An 18,564-nucleotide genomic window follows, 5' to 3' on the forward strand; every position below is an offset into this window, starting at 1 on the left:
ACCAAACGTTTTAATATAAACACTAACATACACACACAGAATCATCAATATTGAGGACATGTTGTATGTTCAAGAAAAGACAAGAAGCAACTACCAGGCAGTTAGAATACAACTCTTGACACAAGCATTTCAGTACTCACAGAGTATCTCTAACTGGATGTCATCTGTCACACCTGGGCTTGGGGTTAAATCTGTCACCACCGTAGATACTACGTTGCACATTCAACTTATCGCATGCCTCTACAAAATCAGACTATGTTTGTACTGCCGTTGATTTATCTGCCTGTTTGTCCATTAGTCTGTCTGTGGAAACATTACAGATGGATTTGGATGGATTCTTCATCAATGCCACATACATGTACCTGCCAAACACCTTTATGGACAAATCTGATGAAGCTTTGATCACTGCTTTCTCACAAGCTCTAATCTCTGTCACTTCGGCGCTGATCAGGACCCAGTGATACTGGTAGATATTATTGACCTGTACCAGAAGTCTGCCTCTGTAAGCAACTTAATGGAAAACAGTATGGGCAAATTTTGATAAACCTTGTGATCTTGGCACAATCACCAATCTGTACATTTTAATGGTGTCCCCTCATGCAACAGTAATTCTGGTTCATCTAAAGTGTAACTGGCATTCTAAACTGAACTGCAAACTGAAACGCCGTTCTCTTCACTGGACCTGTGATGATGTCCAGAAATCAGACTTTACAGGCTGAGAAAATTATGTTTTATGGGCACTTCTGCCAGAGTATGTCTCACGGGTTTGACCACAGACGTGTCTAACATGCAAACCCATAAAACTCCCATCAAATATTAGGCATACCTACCGACAAATGTGTCTAACATGCAAACCCACTGCACTTCCTTCAAACATCACAGACACCTTCACAAAGAGGTGTACCATAAATATAATTACAAAGTGTTAGATGAAATCTAAGGCAATCAACAGTCAGTAACAGCTAAACACCAATAACACTCCTAGGGTACAAAGTGGCGAAGACATTACATACTGGCCGTTAATTTGGTGGGGAGGATGAGGGGAGGACGAGGGGTGGAAGAGAGATGGATGCCCATGGTATGGAATGTGATTCTGAGATCATGAATAGACTAATTATTATACAGAAGCCAGATTTGTAGGCAGAAAACATGAAGTAGAGTCAGGAGAAAAAAACCAGTCTTCCACAATTATATTTTAATATTTACAAATAAATTTATATTTATTTGCCTTTCGGGTATTTAGTTATTTATTTCATTGGTGTTTCACATTTTGCTCAATAATATTTCACGACGGTGGCTAGTATTATGGTGGGAGGAAACCTGACAGAGTCCAGGGGAAACCGCTGACAGACCTTCCCACATAGGGCTGGAGAGGAACCCAGCATGAGCTGGTCTTAAACTCACAGCGACCACTTTGGTGAGAGGCTCCTGGGTCATTGCGCTGTGCTGACGTGCTAACCCCCTCAGCCATGAAATCAAAAGTTTTAATTATTAAAGAATAACAATTGATGTACAAACACAGTATAAATGTATATATCTGCTTTCTGCATGAACACGCAAACTGTAGCTTTTGTTTGTGTTTTATTGCCACCTGGGCTGGTGAGTTTCCATAAGCACCTGGCCACAGAATTTCACACCTGCCAGGTACCTTTGTGTTGGTCCACCCTCTCAGGTCAGCCGGTCCAACCTTAAGTAACCTTCATGCAAACAGACATCAAATGCCTGAGCAAAAATGACAGACAGACATACAATGGCAACAATCAGTTCACCATGCCCGTGCCTCAATTTTCTACTTCTTCGAGGTTGTTTTTCAAACTGTGCAGTTACAAAAAGAATCATGACAATGGCAACGCGCAGGCATTTCCACTACTGACTAGTGTGGAAGGTGCGGACTGCTTTGATAGTTACAACAATGTAATGCTAAGTGCACTTTGCCTAGTTCATTTCATGCGTAGACCCTAATGTACATATGGTTAAACTGTTTAAAATGCACTGGTTCATGAGTGTTCACAATGATAAATCATGTTCATCTGAAATCTGAAAGATAAATTACCAAGTCCTCAAGCATTATCATGCCATCCATGAGACTAATTCATTTAAAAATACACCTCAAATACTTCATAAAAGTTGAGTTTCTTTATACTACTTAACTACCCCATTATTTTTAAAACTGATATCCTATTAACCTAGGTTAATTGAAAGCGACAAGTTAGAACTGTATAGGGTATCTGAGGCTGGGAGGCCTCTCTGGACATTCACACAGATCAATGACAAATGATGGAATGTTTCCATTCATCCCATTAATACCTGCACAATCAGTCCCAATCAATGAGCATACTAGTGATGTCACCATGGAAGAGGGAGCTTGTGGCTACACAAGCGCTTCCTTCAGCCATCTGAGCACTAACCATACAGTACCGGAGTAACAGATCTGTGTTACACTGAGCACTAATAATGCAGTACAGCCGTAACAAACCTGTGTTATACTGAGCACTAATCACACAGTACGACTGTTACAAATCTGGGTTACACTTAGCAATAACCATACAGTAAGACTGTCACAGATTTGTGCTACACTGAGCACAAACCATACAGTACCGGTGTAACAGATCTGTGTTACACTGAGCACTAATAATGCAGTACAGCCGTAACAAACCTGTGTTATACTGAGCACTAATCACACAGTACGACTGTTACAAATCTGGGTTACACTTAGCAATAACCATACAGTAAGACTGTCACAGATTTGTGCTATACTGATCACAAACCAAACAGTATGGCTGTAACAAACCTGTGCTATACTGAGCACTAATCACACAGTACGACTGTAACAAACCTGTGTTACGCTTAGTACTAATCATACAGTATGGCTGGAACAAATCTGTGTTATACTGAGCACTAATCACACAGTACGGCTGTTATAAATCTGTGTTACACTTAGCACTAACTGTACAGTAAGACTGTCACAGATTTGTGCTACACTGAGCACTAATCATACACTATGGCTGTAACAAATCTTTGTTATACTGAGCACTAATCACACAGTACAACTGTTACAAATCTGTGTTACGCTTAGCACTAACCATACAGTATGGCTGTAACAGATCTGTGTTACACCAAGCATTCATCAGACAGCACAGCTCCAAAACAGATCTGTTCTACACTGAGCACTAATCATACAGAACAGCTGTACTCATACAGTATAGCTGTAATAGGTCTGTGTTACACTGAGCACTGATCATAAAGTACTTCTTTAACACATCTGTTTTACACTGAGCACTAAACATACAGTAGGGTTGTAACAGATTTGTGTTACACTGAGTACAAATCATACAGTAGCTCTGTAACAGGTCTGTGTTACACTCAACCTGTGCAGCCCGCTGCTGCAAAGATGAGCAGTCAAAAACTGGCAAATGTTAAAATTAATATTGTATATAATTCTATAACAATTACGAACCTATTTGTACTACAAATATATGTACATATGTTACGTCTCTTCGATGTGTATGAAACGATCCAGACAAAAACCTGATGTTTCCAACGCATAGAAAACACCCAAACTCTTCACACAGAAGTGCTATTAAAATAAATGATATTGCATGTCTTCAAGTCATTTTGGTTTGACATTTAGGAGAAAAGACTGATGCTTTAATAGCGTTAGAAAAAGAGCTCAGGCAAATCAAGCACGGAGGTACAGAAATAAAGTTATAGTGAAATTCACTTAAAGGAAACAGAATTTTCACACAAAAATAATGTTTTCAATATTTGCAATGATCTCTACATCACAGCTAAAAGAGCTTCTGGGAATTCCATGCTTTCAACGATGCAGGATTAAACATTCACCACTTTCCCAGCGTTTTAATAATTTTCAAAACAATTGTGAGACTAGGCATCCATGGATACATCAGAGAATGGCAGAAAGACGAATCAGTCAGTCCAGTGCCAACTTAATTGATATGCGACAGCCTGGGGTCATTTTCCTGAAACTTCATTATGCAATGTTATCTTGAGTTCTGTACCATGAGACAGGAAAGGGGAAAAATATGCAATTAAATTTTGTGAAAGTGGATGTTCTGAGTTGCTGTTCATGATCAAATAACTGCATAATCAAATGGCAAAAATGGTAATACTCATGTAGCTTATTTCATAATGTGGAAGATGTATTTCCCAAAATTGAATAAGAGATCAGATGGCAGTGTAGAAGATTTTACTGAGAAATATAAAAGATTTTACTTGGCAGTGTAAAAGACTTTAATACAGGTTTTGCACAAGATTTGAATCAGCACTGTATAAGATTCTATTTGGCAGTGGCCAAAATTTCCTTTGATAGAGTACAAGATATAACTGCAGACAATAGCCTGGAGGTCCTCACAGGTCCTCTGGTCCCTCAACCTGGTTCCTGTTTAACAGTTCTGCTGTCAGGGTTTACCATGTCATCAACACAATGATCCTGATCAAGATATTCAAGAATGGGGTCACTCAGCCATGGCCGGCCACCACTGGTCAAAACAAGTGATCAACCAGAGGTGGGAAATTAAATCCAATATACAGCGAAGTTTGTGTGTGGTTACAATCAGGCCACTTATCTTTGACAGTGTAGAGATAATGAAAACCTTTCTTGGCTTGTTATCCTTGTTCCGCTTACCTGCACTCTAAGTCTGAGGAACACTGCTTCTCATCAAACCACCCCATGACCAGGCACTAGTGCTGTGAAGGTCACCTAAGGTCAACATGCCTTAACTCCTTACCCTAAAATTTCTTTGTGTCTGAAACTGTTCCCCCATGGGCTTAACTGTGTTTAGGGTCAAATGGTCAAATACAACTTGTATAGATGTGAGGTTGAGCAGCTGATTAAACATAACCCAACCAAAATACACATGTTACTGATGATGTACATAACACAACCAAAATACACACGTTACTGATGATGTACCAAACGTTACTGATGATGTACCAAACATTACTGGTGTACCACACGTTACTGATAATGTACCACATGTTACTGATGATGTAGCACATGTTACTGAGAACGTACGTAACACAACCAAAATACACACGTTACTGATGATGTACCAAACGTTACTGGTGATGTACCACACATTACTGAGGATGTACCACATGTTACTGATGATGTCCCACATGTTACTGATGATGTACCACACATTACTGATGATGTACATAACCCAACCAAAATACACACGTTACTGATGATGTACCAAACATTCCGGATGATATACCACATGTTACTGATGATGTACCACACGTTACTGAGGATGTACCAAATGTTACTGGTGATGTACCACACGTTACTGATAATGTACCACATGTTACTGATGATGTAGCACATGTTATTGAGAACGTACACAACACAACCAAAATACACACGTTACTGATGATGTCCCACATGTTACTGATGATGTACCACACTTTACTGATAATGTACCACATGTTACTGATGATGTCCCACATGTTACTGATGATGTACCACACATTACTGATGATGTACATAACCCAACCAAAATACACACGTTACTGATGATGTACCACATGTTACTGATGATGTACATAACCCAACCAAAATACGCACATTACTGATGATGTACCACATGTTACTGATGATGTACCACACATTATTGATAATGTACCAAACTGTTTCAGCACGTACAGGATTATTAACTGTTATTGTTATCTCAAACTCTTTTTTTATGACCTCCCTATTCTTGTTTCCATGAAGTTTTGTTACCTGAAAGTGTTTACACTTCCAAGTGCATAAATAATAAAAATTGATGAGTTTCAGATGGAAATAGAAAGCTAGTACTTTTATACCACTACACTGTTGATGAAATGCATCCACGTGTGTGGGCGATACATGTACATGTGCACTCAGATGGAAATAGAAAGCTAGTACTTTTATACCACTACACTGTTGATGAAATCCATCCTCGTGTATGGGCGATACATAAACATAGGCACTCAGATGGAAATAGAAAGCTAGTACTTTTATACCACTACACTGTTGATGAAATCCATCCTCGTGTATGGGCGATACATGTACATGTGCACTCAGATGGAAATAGAAAGCTAGTACTTCCATACCACTTCACTGTTGATGAAATCCATGCTCGTGTATGGGCGATACATGTACATGTGCACTCAGATGGAAATAGAAAGCTAGTACTTTTATACCACTACACTGTTGATGAAATCCATGCTCGTGTATGGGCGATACATGAACATGGGCACTCAGATGGAAATAGAAAGCTAGTACTTTTATACCACTACACTGTTGATGAAATCCATCCTCGTGTATGGGCGATACATGTACATGTGCACTCAGATGGAAATAGAAAGCTAGTACTTTTATACCACTACACTGTTGATGAAATCCATCCTCGTGTATGGGCGATACATGTACATGTGCACTCAGATGGAAATAGAAAGCTAGTACTTTTATACCACTACACTGTTGATGAAATCCATCCTCGTGTATGGGCAATACATGTACATGTGCACTCAGATGGAAATAGAAAGCTAGTACTTTTATACCACTACACTGTTGATGAAATCCATCCTCGTGTATGGGCGATACATGTACATGTGCACTCAGATGGAAATAGAAAGCTAGTACTTTTATACCACTACACTGTTGATGAAATCCATCCTCGTGTATGGGCAATACGTACATGTGCACTCGGATGGAAATAGAAAGCTAGTACTTTTATACTACTACACTGTTGATGAAATCCATCCTCGTGTATGGGCGATACATGTACATGTGCACTCAGATGGAAATAGAAAGCTAGTACTTTTATACCACTACACTGTTGATGAAATCCATGCTCGTGTATGGGCGATACATGTACATGGGCACTCAGATGGAAATAGAAAGCTAGTACTTTTATACCACTACACTGTTGATGAAATCCATCCTCGTGTATGGGCGATACATGTACATGTGCACTCAGATGGAAATAGAAAGCTAGTACTTTTATACCACTACACTGTTGATGAAATCCATGCTCGTGTATGGGCGATACATGAACATGGGCACTCAGATGGAAATAGAAAGCTAGTACTTTTATACCACTACACTGTTGATGAAATCCATCCTCGTGTATGGGCGATACATGTACATGTGCACTCAGATGGAAATAGAAAGCTAGTACTTTTATACCACTACACTGTTGATGAAATCCATCCTCGTGTATGGGCGATACATGTACATGTGCACTCAGATGGAAATAGAAAGCTAGTACTTTTATACCACTACACTGTTGATGAAATCCATCCTCATGTACGGGCAATACACACAGAATCTGTAAAGTTTTAACTTGCTCCAGATAAACAAGTCAAAGAAAGACAAAAGCAAAACCACTTGGATTTGAACCTGAGAAATTATGCCCTGATAAAACAGATCAGCTCATATAAATCTATCGGACCTTTTTTAGTGCACCATATGTACAGCCATTAAAGACAATTCTAGGTGGAATAATTCATAATGAATACGATTAATGGCCACCTTCTCCTCCATGGACAGAGTTCCACTGGGGCTGGTTGGGGAATTATAACCAGGTACAGGTATGCCCCGAGAGATTGTGCAGCTCTGTTCTGTGACACGTGTATAGGCAGGGGGAAGCAAAACTAGATTGATTGCTTCGCTCACAGGAGGTATTAAATTCATCAGAGGATAACAAGCATTTACACATAGTAATTGGAAGGGAAAGAACGTCGTTTAACCCTCTGTGATGTCTCACAGCTTTTTACAACATGTCCTAACCGCAAAGCTTTGTCAACACTATTGTAATTTGTATAGTGAATGCAAAAATCATCATAGCAATACTGCCCAGAATCTGCGTGCTCATCTTGTAACCTATTTAAAACAGGCTTTTTGGAATATTAGAGAAAAAACATACAATCTCTTTTGTAAGGAAATCAATTTTAATATTGCCTTGCTTGCGTGAAGTTTTGGCGAGCATCTCTTTACTTTCTCAAAATCTGATCACATTTTTATTGTGTTGGCCATTAAAATGCTTTGTCATATGGAAGCATTCTGACGATCACTTTTTCATAAAACTCCAATACGCACCAAACTCATCTTGAAGATCTGGAATAGTAGTATCAACAGAAGAATAGCAATCATCCTCATTGTCACTTTTTTCAAAAAATCAGCTGCACTGATGAGATTTAATATCAGCAGTGGTTGAGTTATGGATGGTTTCTCTGGAGAATTCAGTACCACTACTTGTCGCTGGTAGGAAACCCCCAACCTGGCAGCATCCTTAACAAAGGATTAACTCAATAGGGTCAGGACAAGGCATCAGGCATAGCTCATAATATAATAAGAAAAGCCTCATAAGAAAATCAGAAAAGAACTCTCCAGTAACAACTATCCTTTGTCATACAGTATACCCAACACAGAGGCTGGGTGGGTATACAGGGCTGGGTGGGTATACAGAGGCTGGGTGGGTATACTGAGGCTGGGTGGGTATACAGAAGCTGGGTGGGTATACAGGGCTGGGTGGGTATACAGAGGCTGGGTGGGTATACAGAGGCTGGGGTGGGGGTATACAGGGCTGGGTGCGTATACAGAAGCTGGGTGGGTATACAGAAACTGGGTGGGTATACAGGGCTGCGTGGGTATGCAGGGCTGGGTTGGGTATGCAGGGTTGGGTGGGTATACAGGGCTGGGTGGGTATAAACAGGAAATTTCAGTGCTATAATTTGTGCCACGTGCTGGAGGTGTGAACATATACAATCATACATTCTTCACAGAGTTCAATATTGTTCACACGATGACTCGGAGGTTATGACTTTTTCTGACTTTTCTGTATTACATGTGTATGTATCATTTCACATGTGACTTAATGTTTTAAGTGCCACTATGGTGAGTAAGTGTGGAAGGGGCCGGGGAGGAATGGTGTTAGAAGGGTGGGATGCTGTCAAAGAGCTGTCATTATGAAACACTCGAAACCATTGCCTCATTATCCATGTTCATATTAGCTGAAACAAATGCAGGTCAGGATGCCAAACTAGATGTACAGTCATCAAACATTCCAAACAATTTAACATACTATGGTCCAGAAGTAAACTGTGTTTAGTCAGCAGATCTGTGGGAGGCTCTATCTGGCTGGCATTTTGAGAGTGATTTATCCCTGAGAAGTGACCTTTCCAGCATCACTGACTTGGCATTTTAAATACTACATGTACTATCACAATGTTTATATCAGCAAGACTCATACCCAATGATCTAGCACGTGCCATTCACTTATTTCCTTCCTAAACTAACTCATAAACTCAGTGATTTCATCACTGACACATATATCAGTCAGTTTGGTTTTTGTGTTTGCTTCTGGACACTGTAACAACCAGATCAATACTGTGTGTGCTTCTGCACACTGTAATAACCAGATCAATACTATGTGTGCTTCTGCACGCTGTAATAACCAGATCAATACTGTGTGCTTCTGCACACTGTAATAACCAGATCAATACCATGTGTGCTTCTGCACGCTGTAATAACCAGATCAATACTGTGTGCTTCAGCACACTGTAATAACCAGATCAATACTATGTGAGCTTCTGCACACTGTAATAACCAGATCAATACTGTGTGCTTCTGCACACTGTAATAACCAGATCAATACTATGTGAGCTTCTGCACACTGTAATAACCAGATCAATACTGTGTGCTTCTGCACACTGTAATAACCAGATCAATACCGCGTGTGCTTCTGCATACTGTAATAACCAGATCAATACTATGTGAGCTTCTGCACGCTGTAATAACCAGATCAATCCTGCGTGTGCTTCAGCACACTGTAATAACAAGATCAATACTGTGTGTGCTTTGGCTCAATGTAATAACCAGATCAATACACTACTGAAGCTTGATGCTTCATAATCAAATGACCAAAGTTCACAAATCTTGTGCAGCTTCATCAGAGAATTGCTCTCTCTCACTGACAATCAATCAATACAACATGATCGTCATCACTACTCCAGCTTCACCAGTACTCCAGCTTCATCACCATCCCAGCTTCACCACTACCCCAGCTTCATCTCTACCCCAGCTTCACCACTACCCCAGCTTCATCACTACCCCAGCTTCACCAGTACTCCAGCTTAATCACTACTCCAGTTTCATCACTACTCCAGCTTCATCACTACTTCAGCTTCACCACTACTCCAGCTTCATCACTTCTCCAGCTTCATCACTACTCCAGCTTCATCACTACTCCAGCTTCATCACTACCCCAGCTTCATCACTACTCCAGCTTCATCACTACTCCAGCTTCATCACTACTCCAGCTTCATCACTACTCCAGCTTCATCACTACCCCAGCTTCACCACTACTCCAGCTTCATCACTACTCCAGTGACATCATTACTCGATCCAGCTTCATAACTACTCCAGCTTCATCATTACTCTATCTAGCCTCATCGTTACTACAGCTTTATCATTAGTCCAGCTTCGTCACTACTCCAGTGTGATCATTATTCTATCCATCTTCATCACTACTCTAGCTTCATCATTAGTCCAGCTTCATCATTCTTCCAGCATCATTTTCAGTTCAGCTTTGTTAATACCTTAGCTTCACCATTACAATGACTCTGCAACTACTCCAGCCTTCTCATTACTCTAGTATCATCACTCCAAACCACCTTTTCAATGTTATTATCAGAGATGAAAGATCATACAAGCTGACTTTGAGCTAGTCAATTGCATGTATAGATGGCCTCGCAGAACATACGAGCTGACTCTGAACTGGTCACATACATGTATACATGGACTCACAAACATACAAGCTGACTCTGAACTGGTCACATACATGTATACATGGACTCACAAACATACAAGCTGACTCTGGGCTAGTCACATGCATGTATATGTGGACTCACAAACATACAAGCTGACTCTGAACTGGTCACATACATGTATACGTGGACTCACAAACATACAAGCTGACTCTGGGCTAGTCACATGCATGTATATGTGGACTCACAAACATACAAGCTGACTCTGAACTGGTCACATACATGTATATGTGGACTCACAAACATACAAGCTGACTCTGAACTGGTCACATACATGTATATGTGGACTCACAAACATACAAGCTGACTCTGGGCTAGTCACATACCTGTATACGTAAACTCACAGAACATATGAGCCGACTCTGAACTGGTCACATACATGTATATGTGGACTCACAAACATACAAGCTGACTCTGGGCTAGTCACATGCATGTATACGTGAACTCACAGAACATATGAGCTAACTCTGAGTTAGTCACATAAATGTATAGATGGACTCACAAAACATACAAGCTGACTCTGAGAGTGTCACATACATGTACAGATGGACTCACAGAACATACAAGCTGACACTGAGCTGGTCACATTTCAACTTTTGAGACAAATCTCAGGTATGCAATGTTTACAACATGGCAGGGTGGACACCAAAACGCAAATGTCATCCTGAGCACAGCTGGACCTTCATGCTGACAGCCTCCTGACATGCTAACTGATACTGTCATTCCAGAAATGTACATCAGTTGTTTTGATAATATCAGAGTGCATTAAGATGACAAGGTTATTTCCAAATTGGAATAATCAATATACAAGATTAATGGTGTCAGCTAGTAGATCATCCACACCAGATAATGTTATGCAAATAGCTATAGATTCTGTTATATAATGCTTTGAGGACATGTCAAATTATTACCCATTTCTGCAGATTCATAGATACAGCAAAACATTGTAATAATGGCTCAAGCTATGTTCTGATTGGCCGTAATAATGGCTCAAACTATGTTCTGATTGGCCATAATAATGGCTCAAAAGCTATGTTCTGATTGACTGTAATAATGGCTCAAGCATGGTTCTGATTGGCTGTAATAATGGCTCAAGCTATGTTCTGATTGGCTGTAATAATGGCTCAAACTATGTTACATTTAGAAAGTGGCTTACGCAACAGTGCTGTCATTATTTTGGTATAGCATATGTTCCAGTTGCTGAAAACTGGGTGTGACATCCCCTGGTTTTGAACCTGCGAACTCACGGCCATGAGGTACCTAATCACCAGCCATCTAGACCAAGTGGGGGGGGGGGGGGGAGGGGGCAGCTAGCAGCTGACTTCTCTCTCTCCTTCAGGATACCAGTACCAAAGATTAATTTGATAACAGACATCAGGACCACAAAGCTAAACATTCCCCACCCTCTCAGCTTCCCCTCAACCCCTGGAGATGGAGGGAGGAGGGTACTGGGTAAAAGGTTCAGTTTCAGCAGTTCTAGGTTTCTTCAGACCTAAAAATAACATAAGTGTCCCCTATGAGTCACTGTGAAGTTTTGAAGAAGGGTGTAACATTGTAGACTGGGATCTGGGTGAGACTGCCATGTGCATGTATATGCAGAAGGGAGCTGCATCAAGCTGGTCCAGCACTGCACTGATGTGGTACATGTGCACAGACTAACTTATGTCACCTGACACATCCACCTTTCCTTCCATCGGAGAATACATGCAACACTTTACATCAAGTATATACCAAATGGTCATGTAAATAATGCTAGCATTTTATGCACCTACAAGTCTATTACAGCACAAGTAAAGCCAGTAAAACATACATGTATATATCACACCACACACAGGTTCATCCTGCTGCTACTGTGATCCTGGACTATACTTGTACAAGTGTATTACAGCACAAGTAAAGCCAGTAAAACATACATGTATATATCACACCACACACAGGTTCATCCTGCTGGTACTGTGGTCCTGGACTATACATGTACAAGTGTATTACAGCACAAGTAAAGCCAGTAAAACATACATGTATATATCACACCACACACAGGTTCATCCTGCTGGTACGGTGGTCCTGGACTATACTTGTACAAGTGTATTACAGCACAAGTAAAGCCAGTAAAACACACGTCTGTATCACACCACACACAGGTTCATCCTGCTGGTACAGTGGTCCTGGACTATACATGTACAAGTGTATTACAGCACAAGTAAAGCCAGTAAAACATACACGTCTGTATCACACCACACACAGGTTCATCCTGCTGGTACAGTGGTCCTGGACTATACATGTACAAGTGTATTACAGCACAAGTAAAGCCAGTAAAAACATACATGTATATATCACACCACACACAGGTTCATCCTGCTGGTACTGTGATCCTGGACTATACATGTACAAGTGTATTACAGCACAAGTAAAGCCAGTAAATCATAAATGTATATATCACACCACACACAGGTTCATCCTGCTGGTATTGTGATCCTGGACTATACATGTACAAGTGTATTACAGCACAAGTAAAGCCAGTAAAACACACGTCTGTATCACACCACACACAGGTTCATCCTGCTGGTACAGTGGTCCTGGACTATACATGCACAAGTGTATTACAGCACAAGTAAAGCCAGTAAATCATACATGTATATATCACACCACACACAGGTTCATCCTGCTGGTACTGTGATCCTGGACTATACATGTACAAGTGTATTACAGCACAAGTAAAGCCAGTAAAACACACGTCTGTATCACACCACACACAGGTTCATCCTGCTGGTACTGTGATCCTGGACTATACATGTACAAGTGTATTACAGCACAAGTAAAGCCAGTAAATCATACATGTATATATCACACCACACACAGGTTCATCCTGCTGGTACAGTGGTCCTGGACTATACATGTACAAGTGTATTACAGCACAAGTAAAGCCAGTAAATCATACATGTATATATCACACCACACACAGGTTCATCCTGCTGGTACTGTGATCCTGGACTATACATGTACAAGTGTATTACAGCACAAGTAAAGCCAGTAAAACACACGTCTGTATCACACCACACACAGGTTCATCCTGCTGGTACAGTGGTTCTGGACTATACATGGAGGTAGTTTAAACTGCTCGCTATCCAACGTGTATCCTACATGATTCCTCCATGTATACAGTGAGGTTGTAATGAAATAATAACTCATAGACTTCCTGCCCAATGTCTCTATCCCTCATGGTCATTAAATCACTGCCTAATACATCACACATACTTGCACTCTGCCTGTTCCAATCATGAGAACTACTTTGAGTTAATGATTTAAATGAGACTTATTTTCAGCATGTACATAAGACTAACATGGAATTACGAAACAATCTTTTCAATAATTTAATGTCCTAAATGTCCTTAATAACATCCTACATGGTGCGGTGTACGTACAGTTACATGTGTAGATTCTCCCATCTTTCTGCCACATCCTACATGGTGCGGTGTATTTACAGTTACATGTGTAGATTCTCCCATCTTTCTGCCACATCCTACATGGTGCGGTGTACGTACAGTTACATGTGTAGATTCTCCCATCTTTCTGCCACATCCTACACGGTGCGGTGTATGTACAGTTACATGTGTAGATTCTCCCATCTTTCTGCCACATCCTACACGGTGCGGTGTATGTACAGTTACATGTGTAGATTCTCCCATCTTTCTGCCACATCCTACATGGTGCGGTGTACGTACAGTTACATGTGTAGATTCTCCCATCTTTCTGCCACATCCTACATGGTGCGGTGTATGTACAGTTGCATGTGTAGATTCTCCCATCTTTCTGCCACATCCTACATGGTGCGGTGTATGTACAGTTGCATGTGTAGATTCTCCCATCTTTCTGCCACATCCTACACGGTCGGTTGTACGTACAGTTACATGTGTAGATTCTCCCATCTTTCTGCCACATCCTACATGGTGCGGTGTACGTACAGTTACATGTGTAGATTCTCCCATCTTTCTGCCACATCCTACATGGTCGGTTGTACGTACAGTTACATGTGTAGATTCTCCCATCTTTCTGCCATATCCTACATGGTGCGGTGTATGTACAGTTACATGTGTAGATTCTCCCATCTTTCTGCCACATCCTACACGGTCAGTTGTACGTACAGTTACATGTGTAGATTCTCCCATCTTTCTGTCACATCCTACATGGTGCGGTGTATGTACAGTTACATGTGTAGATTCTCCCATCTTTCTGCCACATCCTACATGGTGCGGTGTACGTACAGTTACATGTGTAGATTCTCCCATCTTTCAGCCACATCCTACATGGTGCGGTGTATGTACAGTTACATGTGTAGATTCTCCCATCTTTCTGCCACATCCTACATGGTGCGGTGTACGTACAGTTACATGTGTAGATTCTCCCATCTTTCTGCCACATCCTACACGGTCGGTTGTACGTACAGTTACATGTGTAGATTCTCCCATCTTTCTGCCACATCCTACATGGTGCGGTGTATGTACAGTTACATGTGTAGATTCTCCCATCTTTCTGCCACATCCTACACGGTGCGGTGTACGTACAGTTACATGTGTAGATTCTCCCATCTTTCTGTCACATCCTACATGGTGCGGTGTATGTACAGTTACATGTGTAGATTCTCCCATCTTTCTGTCACATCCTACATGGTGCGGTGTACGTACAGTTACATGTGTAGATTCTCCCATCTTTCTGTCACATCCTACATGGTGCGGTGTACGTACAGTTACATGTGTAGATTCTCCCATCTTTCTGCCACATCCTACACGGTGCCGTGTGTGTACAGTTACATGTGTAGATTCTCCCATCTTTCTGCCACATCCTACATGGTGCAGTGTAAGTACAGTTACATGTGTAGATTCTCCCATCTTTCTACCACATCCTACATGGTGCAGTGTAAGTACAATTACATGTGTAGATTCTCCCATCTTTCTGTCACATCCTACACGGTGCGGTGTATGTACAGTTACATGTGTAGATTCTCCCATCTTTCTGCCACATCCTACATGGTGCGGTGTAAGTACAGTTACATGTGTAGATTCTCCCATCTTTCTGCCACATCCTACACGGTGCAGTGTATGTACAGTTGCATGTGCAGATTAAGACAGCTACATGTTTTCAGGTAATGCAAACCACAGAACCTGACAACCAGGGCCCACTTGCTTGAAGCTCTCTTAATGTTCAGAGCACGTTACTACCATGGTGATGTAATGCCTACAGTGCTGGTTGCCTTGGTAGTTACGTGCCCTTAGCGTTAAGAGGGATTTGCGCAAGTGGGCCCAGTACAGGTACATTCATGTATGTACCTATCGTACCTATGCACTGGGTAATTATCAAGCTGGTCAGAGGCAGGGGTAATCACTGAGCTGTACCACTACATCGCAAGTTCAGAGGTTCAAGCAATTACTGAGCTGTAGCGCGAAATCGTAAGTTCAGAGGTACAGGCAATTACTGAGCTGTACCACTATAAGACTACACAGCAAGTTCAGAGGTACAGGTAATTACTGAGCTGTACCACTATAACACAACACCTTAAGTTCAGGGAACATATACATTGTTATTACTGAGCTGTACCAATATAGCAAGACACTGTAAGAAAAATCAGAGGTACATTTTATTACTGAGCTGTACCACTATACCACTACACAGTAAGTTCAGAGGTACATGTAATTATTGAGCTGTACCACTATAACACTGCACAGCAAGTTCAAAGGTACAGGTAATTACTGAGCTGTACCACTATAACACTATATGCCAAATTCTGAGGTACAGGTGATTACTGAGCTGTACCATGACATATCAAGTTTAGAGGTACAGGTATTAAAGTGTGTGGCTGTGATCAGGCCCACAAATAAGCTTGTCAGGCACCACTTAGTTTGGACCGGGCCAAATGGGATTTGATACCTGACATGTCCAACTGTGCCATCAGGGTTGCTAGTTGGAGTGAGTGAGTGAGTGAGTGAGCGCTTGGGGTTTAATGTCGTACTCAGCCATGATGGCATGTAAGCCGCCCTGCCCGAGCCATTATACTGATAGGGGTCAACCAGCCATTGCACTATCCCCTTCATGCTGAACGCCAAGCGAGGAAGTTACACCTTCCTCTTTTAAAGTCTTAGGTGCGACTCGATCCAGGATTGATCCCAGATCTACCGCTCCTGAAGCGGACCTGGTAGATGGACACATGTATATGTTGGTGAAAACAGCCACATGTTTTCAGCCAATAATATAACTCTGGAGTAATCCAGAGTCAGTTTTGAATAATACTACATTATTTATTTATTTATTTATTTGATTGGTGTTTTACGCCGTACTCAAGAATATTTCACTTATACGACGGCGGCCAGCATTATGGTGGGAGGAAACCGGGCAGACCCGGGGGAAACCCACGACCATCCGCAGGTTGCTGGAAGACCTTCTCACTTACGGCCGGAGAGGAAGCCAGCACGAGCTGGACTTGAACTCACAGTGACCGCATTGGTGAGAGACTCCTGGGTCATTACGCTGCGCTAGCGCGCTAACCGACTGAGCCACGGAGGCCCCTTAATACTACATTATGGCACTAGTTTCACATATCATAAGCATACTGAAGTCTGTATTGCGAGAGTACATCCAGGGTACAGTTACTGATCAGCCTGTTGAAAATAGCTCTTTTTTACATCTTTGTATTTCTTTTATTGTTGTTTTACACGGTACTCCAGAACATTTCACATGACAGCCAACATGGTGGGAGGATATATCTGGCTTTAATAAGTGAATGAAATAAACAATGGAAGTCATTCCCTAATTCTTACCTGTACCGCTATCTATAAACAGACATGGGTAGTATATATAAGCATTACAGTTGGGCACACTGTCTAGCCTACAGTATTGTGACTGCTCTTCCTTCAATTGATAAATGACTCCAGTTATTTACACCAGTAATGAAAAAAAAATTGAGAAATATGAAGAATGCACGCATAAATTAATTGAGAAAGTTTGCTTCATCCACTCATCTGTGTATAAAGGGAAAGATTTTCCCCTAGCAAGCAATTTAAACATATCCACCGGTATTACGAGCCACATTTTGGTTTGTCTAAGTGCACTGTAGCTGACATACTAGGCTAACCAAAAATGTCAAATTTGTCCACTAAATGTCACTTCATTCATTCTCTAACTGATGGGAGAAGACAAAGGGGTGTGCTGGTAGAGATAGGGGGGTGCAGCCCCACTGACAGGGACTAGGGATAGTAGGGGGGAGATGGCCGCACAAAACACTCATCAGCAGACGGGCAGCCTGCTGGCCAGTCGTCTTCACTGACGTTTCATTTCACAGATTTACCAAATTCCGCTCTCTATTTACCTGTTTGCGCTCCATCCACCACCCAGATTGTCGCGGCCAACAGAAGAACACCTCTCCCGAACAGCATGGTAGAAAATCACGACATTCCAAGATCTTCTGGAGCTACGGCAGCTGCAAAAATCCAACCCTAGCGAAACTCAACACTACCCTTCCATTCGTTTCTTGCCATTATGTTTAGTTACTCTCCACGACCCCAGCACTCTCCACTTTGCGGTATTTTGCCTCGTATTTTGCGGGATTTCCCACGGTCTAAGGAAGGGACATAACTCTTCCGCTGATAGAGCATTAAACTCTGCGTGGCGAAGTTGTATGATGTGCTCAGTTGGCTTTGTTTGCTCCAAGTACTTGACTTACACAATTTAAAACTATAGATGTTAGGTTATTTCATGAAT

At 41.5% G+C, this 18,564-nt stretch overlaps 1 protein-coding gene across 1 annotated transcript in view; it reads right to left on the bottom strand.

Moving 5' to 3' along the window:
* The window catches only part of LOC135472831 (chondroitin sulfate proteoglycan 4-like), a 54,756-nt gene extending 36,425 nt beyond the window's left edge, over positions 1-18,331 (bottom strand). The window contains exon 1 of the mRNA XM_064752525.1: positions 18,173-18,331. Coding sequence (XP_064608595.1) covers positions 18,173-18,239 — 67 coding nt within the window. The 5' untranslated portion in view covers positions 18,240-18,331. The remainder of the gene's footprint in view (positions 1-18,172) is intronic.
* Between the last annotated feature and the right edge of the window lie 233 nt (positions 18,332-18,564).

Source organism: Liolophura sinensis, chromosome 8 (genome assembly GCF_032854445.1).
Source record: "Liolophura sinensis isolate JHLJ2023 chromosome 8, CUHK_Ljap_v2, whole genome shotgun sequence".
Lineage (NCBI taxonomy): Eukaryota > Metazoa > Mollusca > Polyplacophora > Chitonida > Chitonidae > Liolophura > Liolophura sinensis.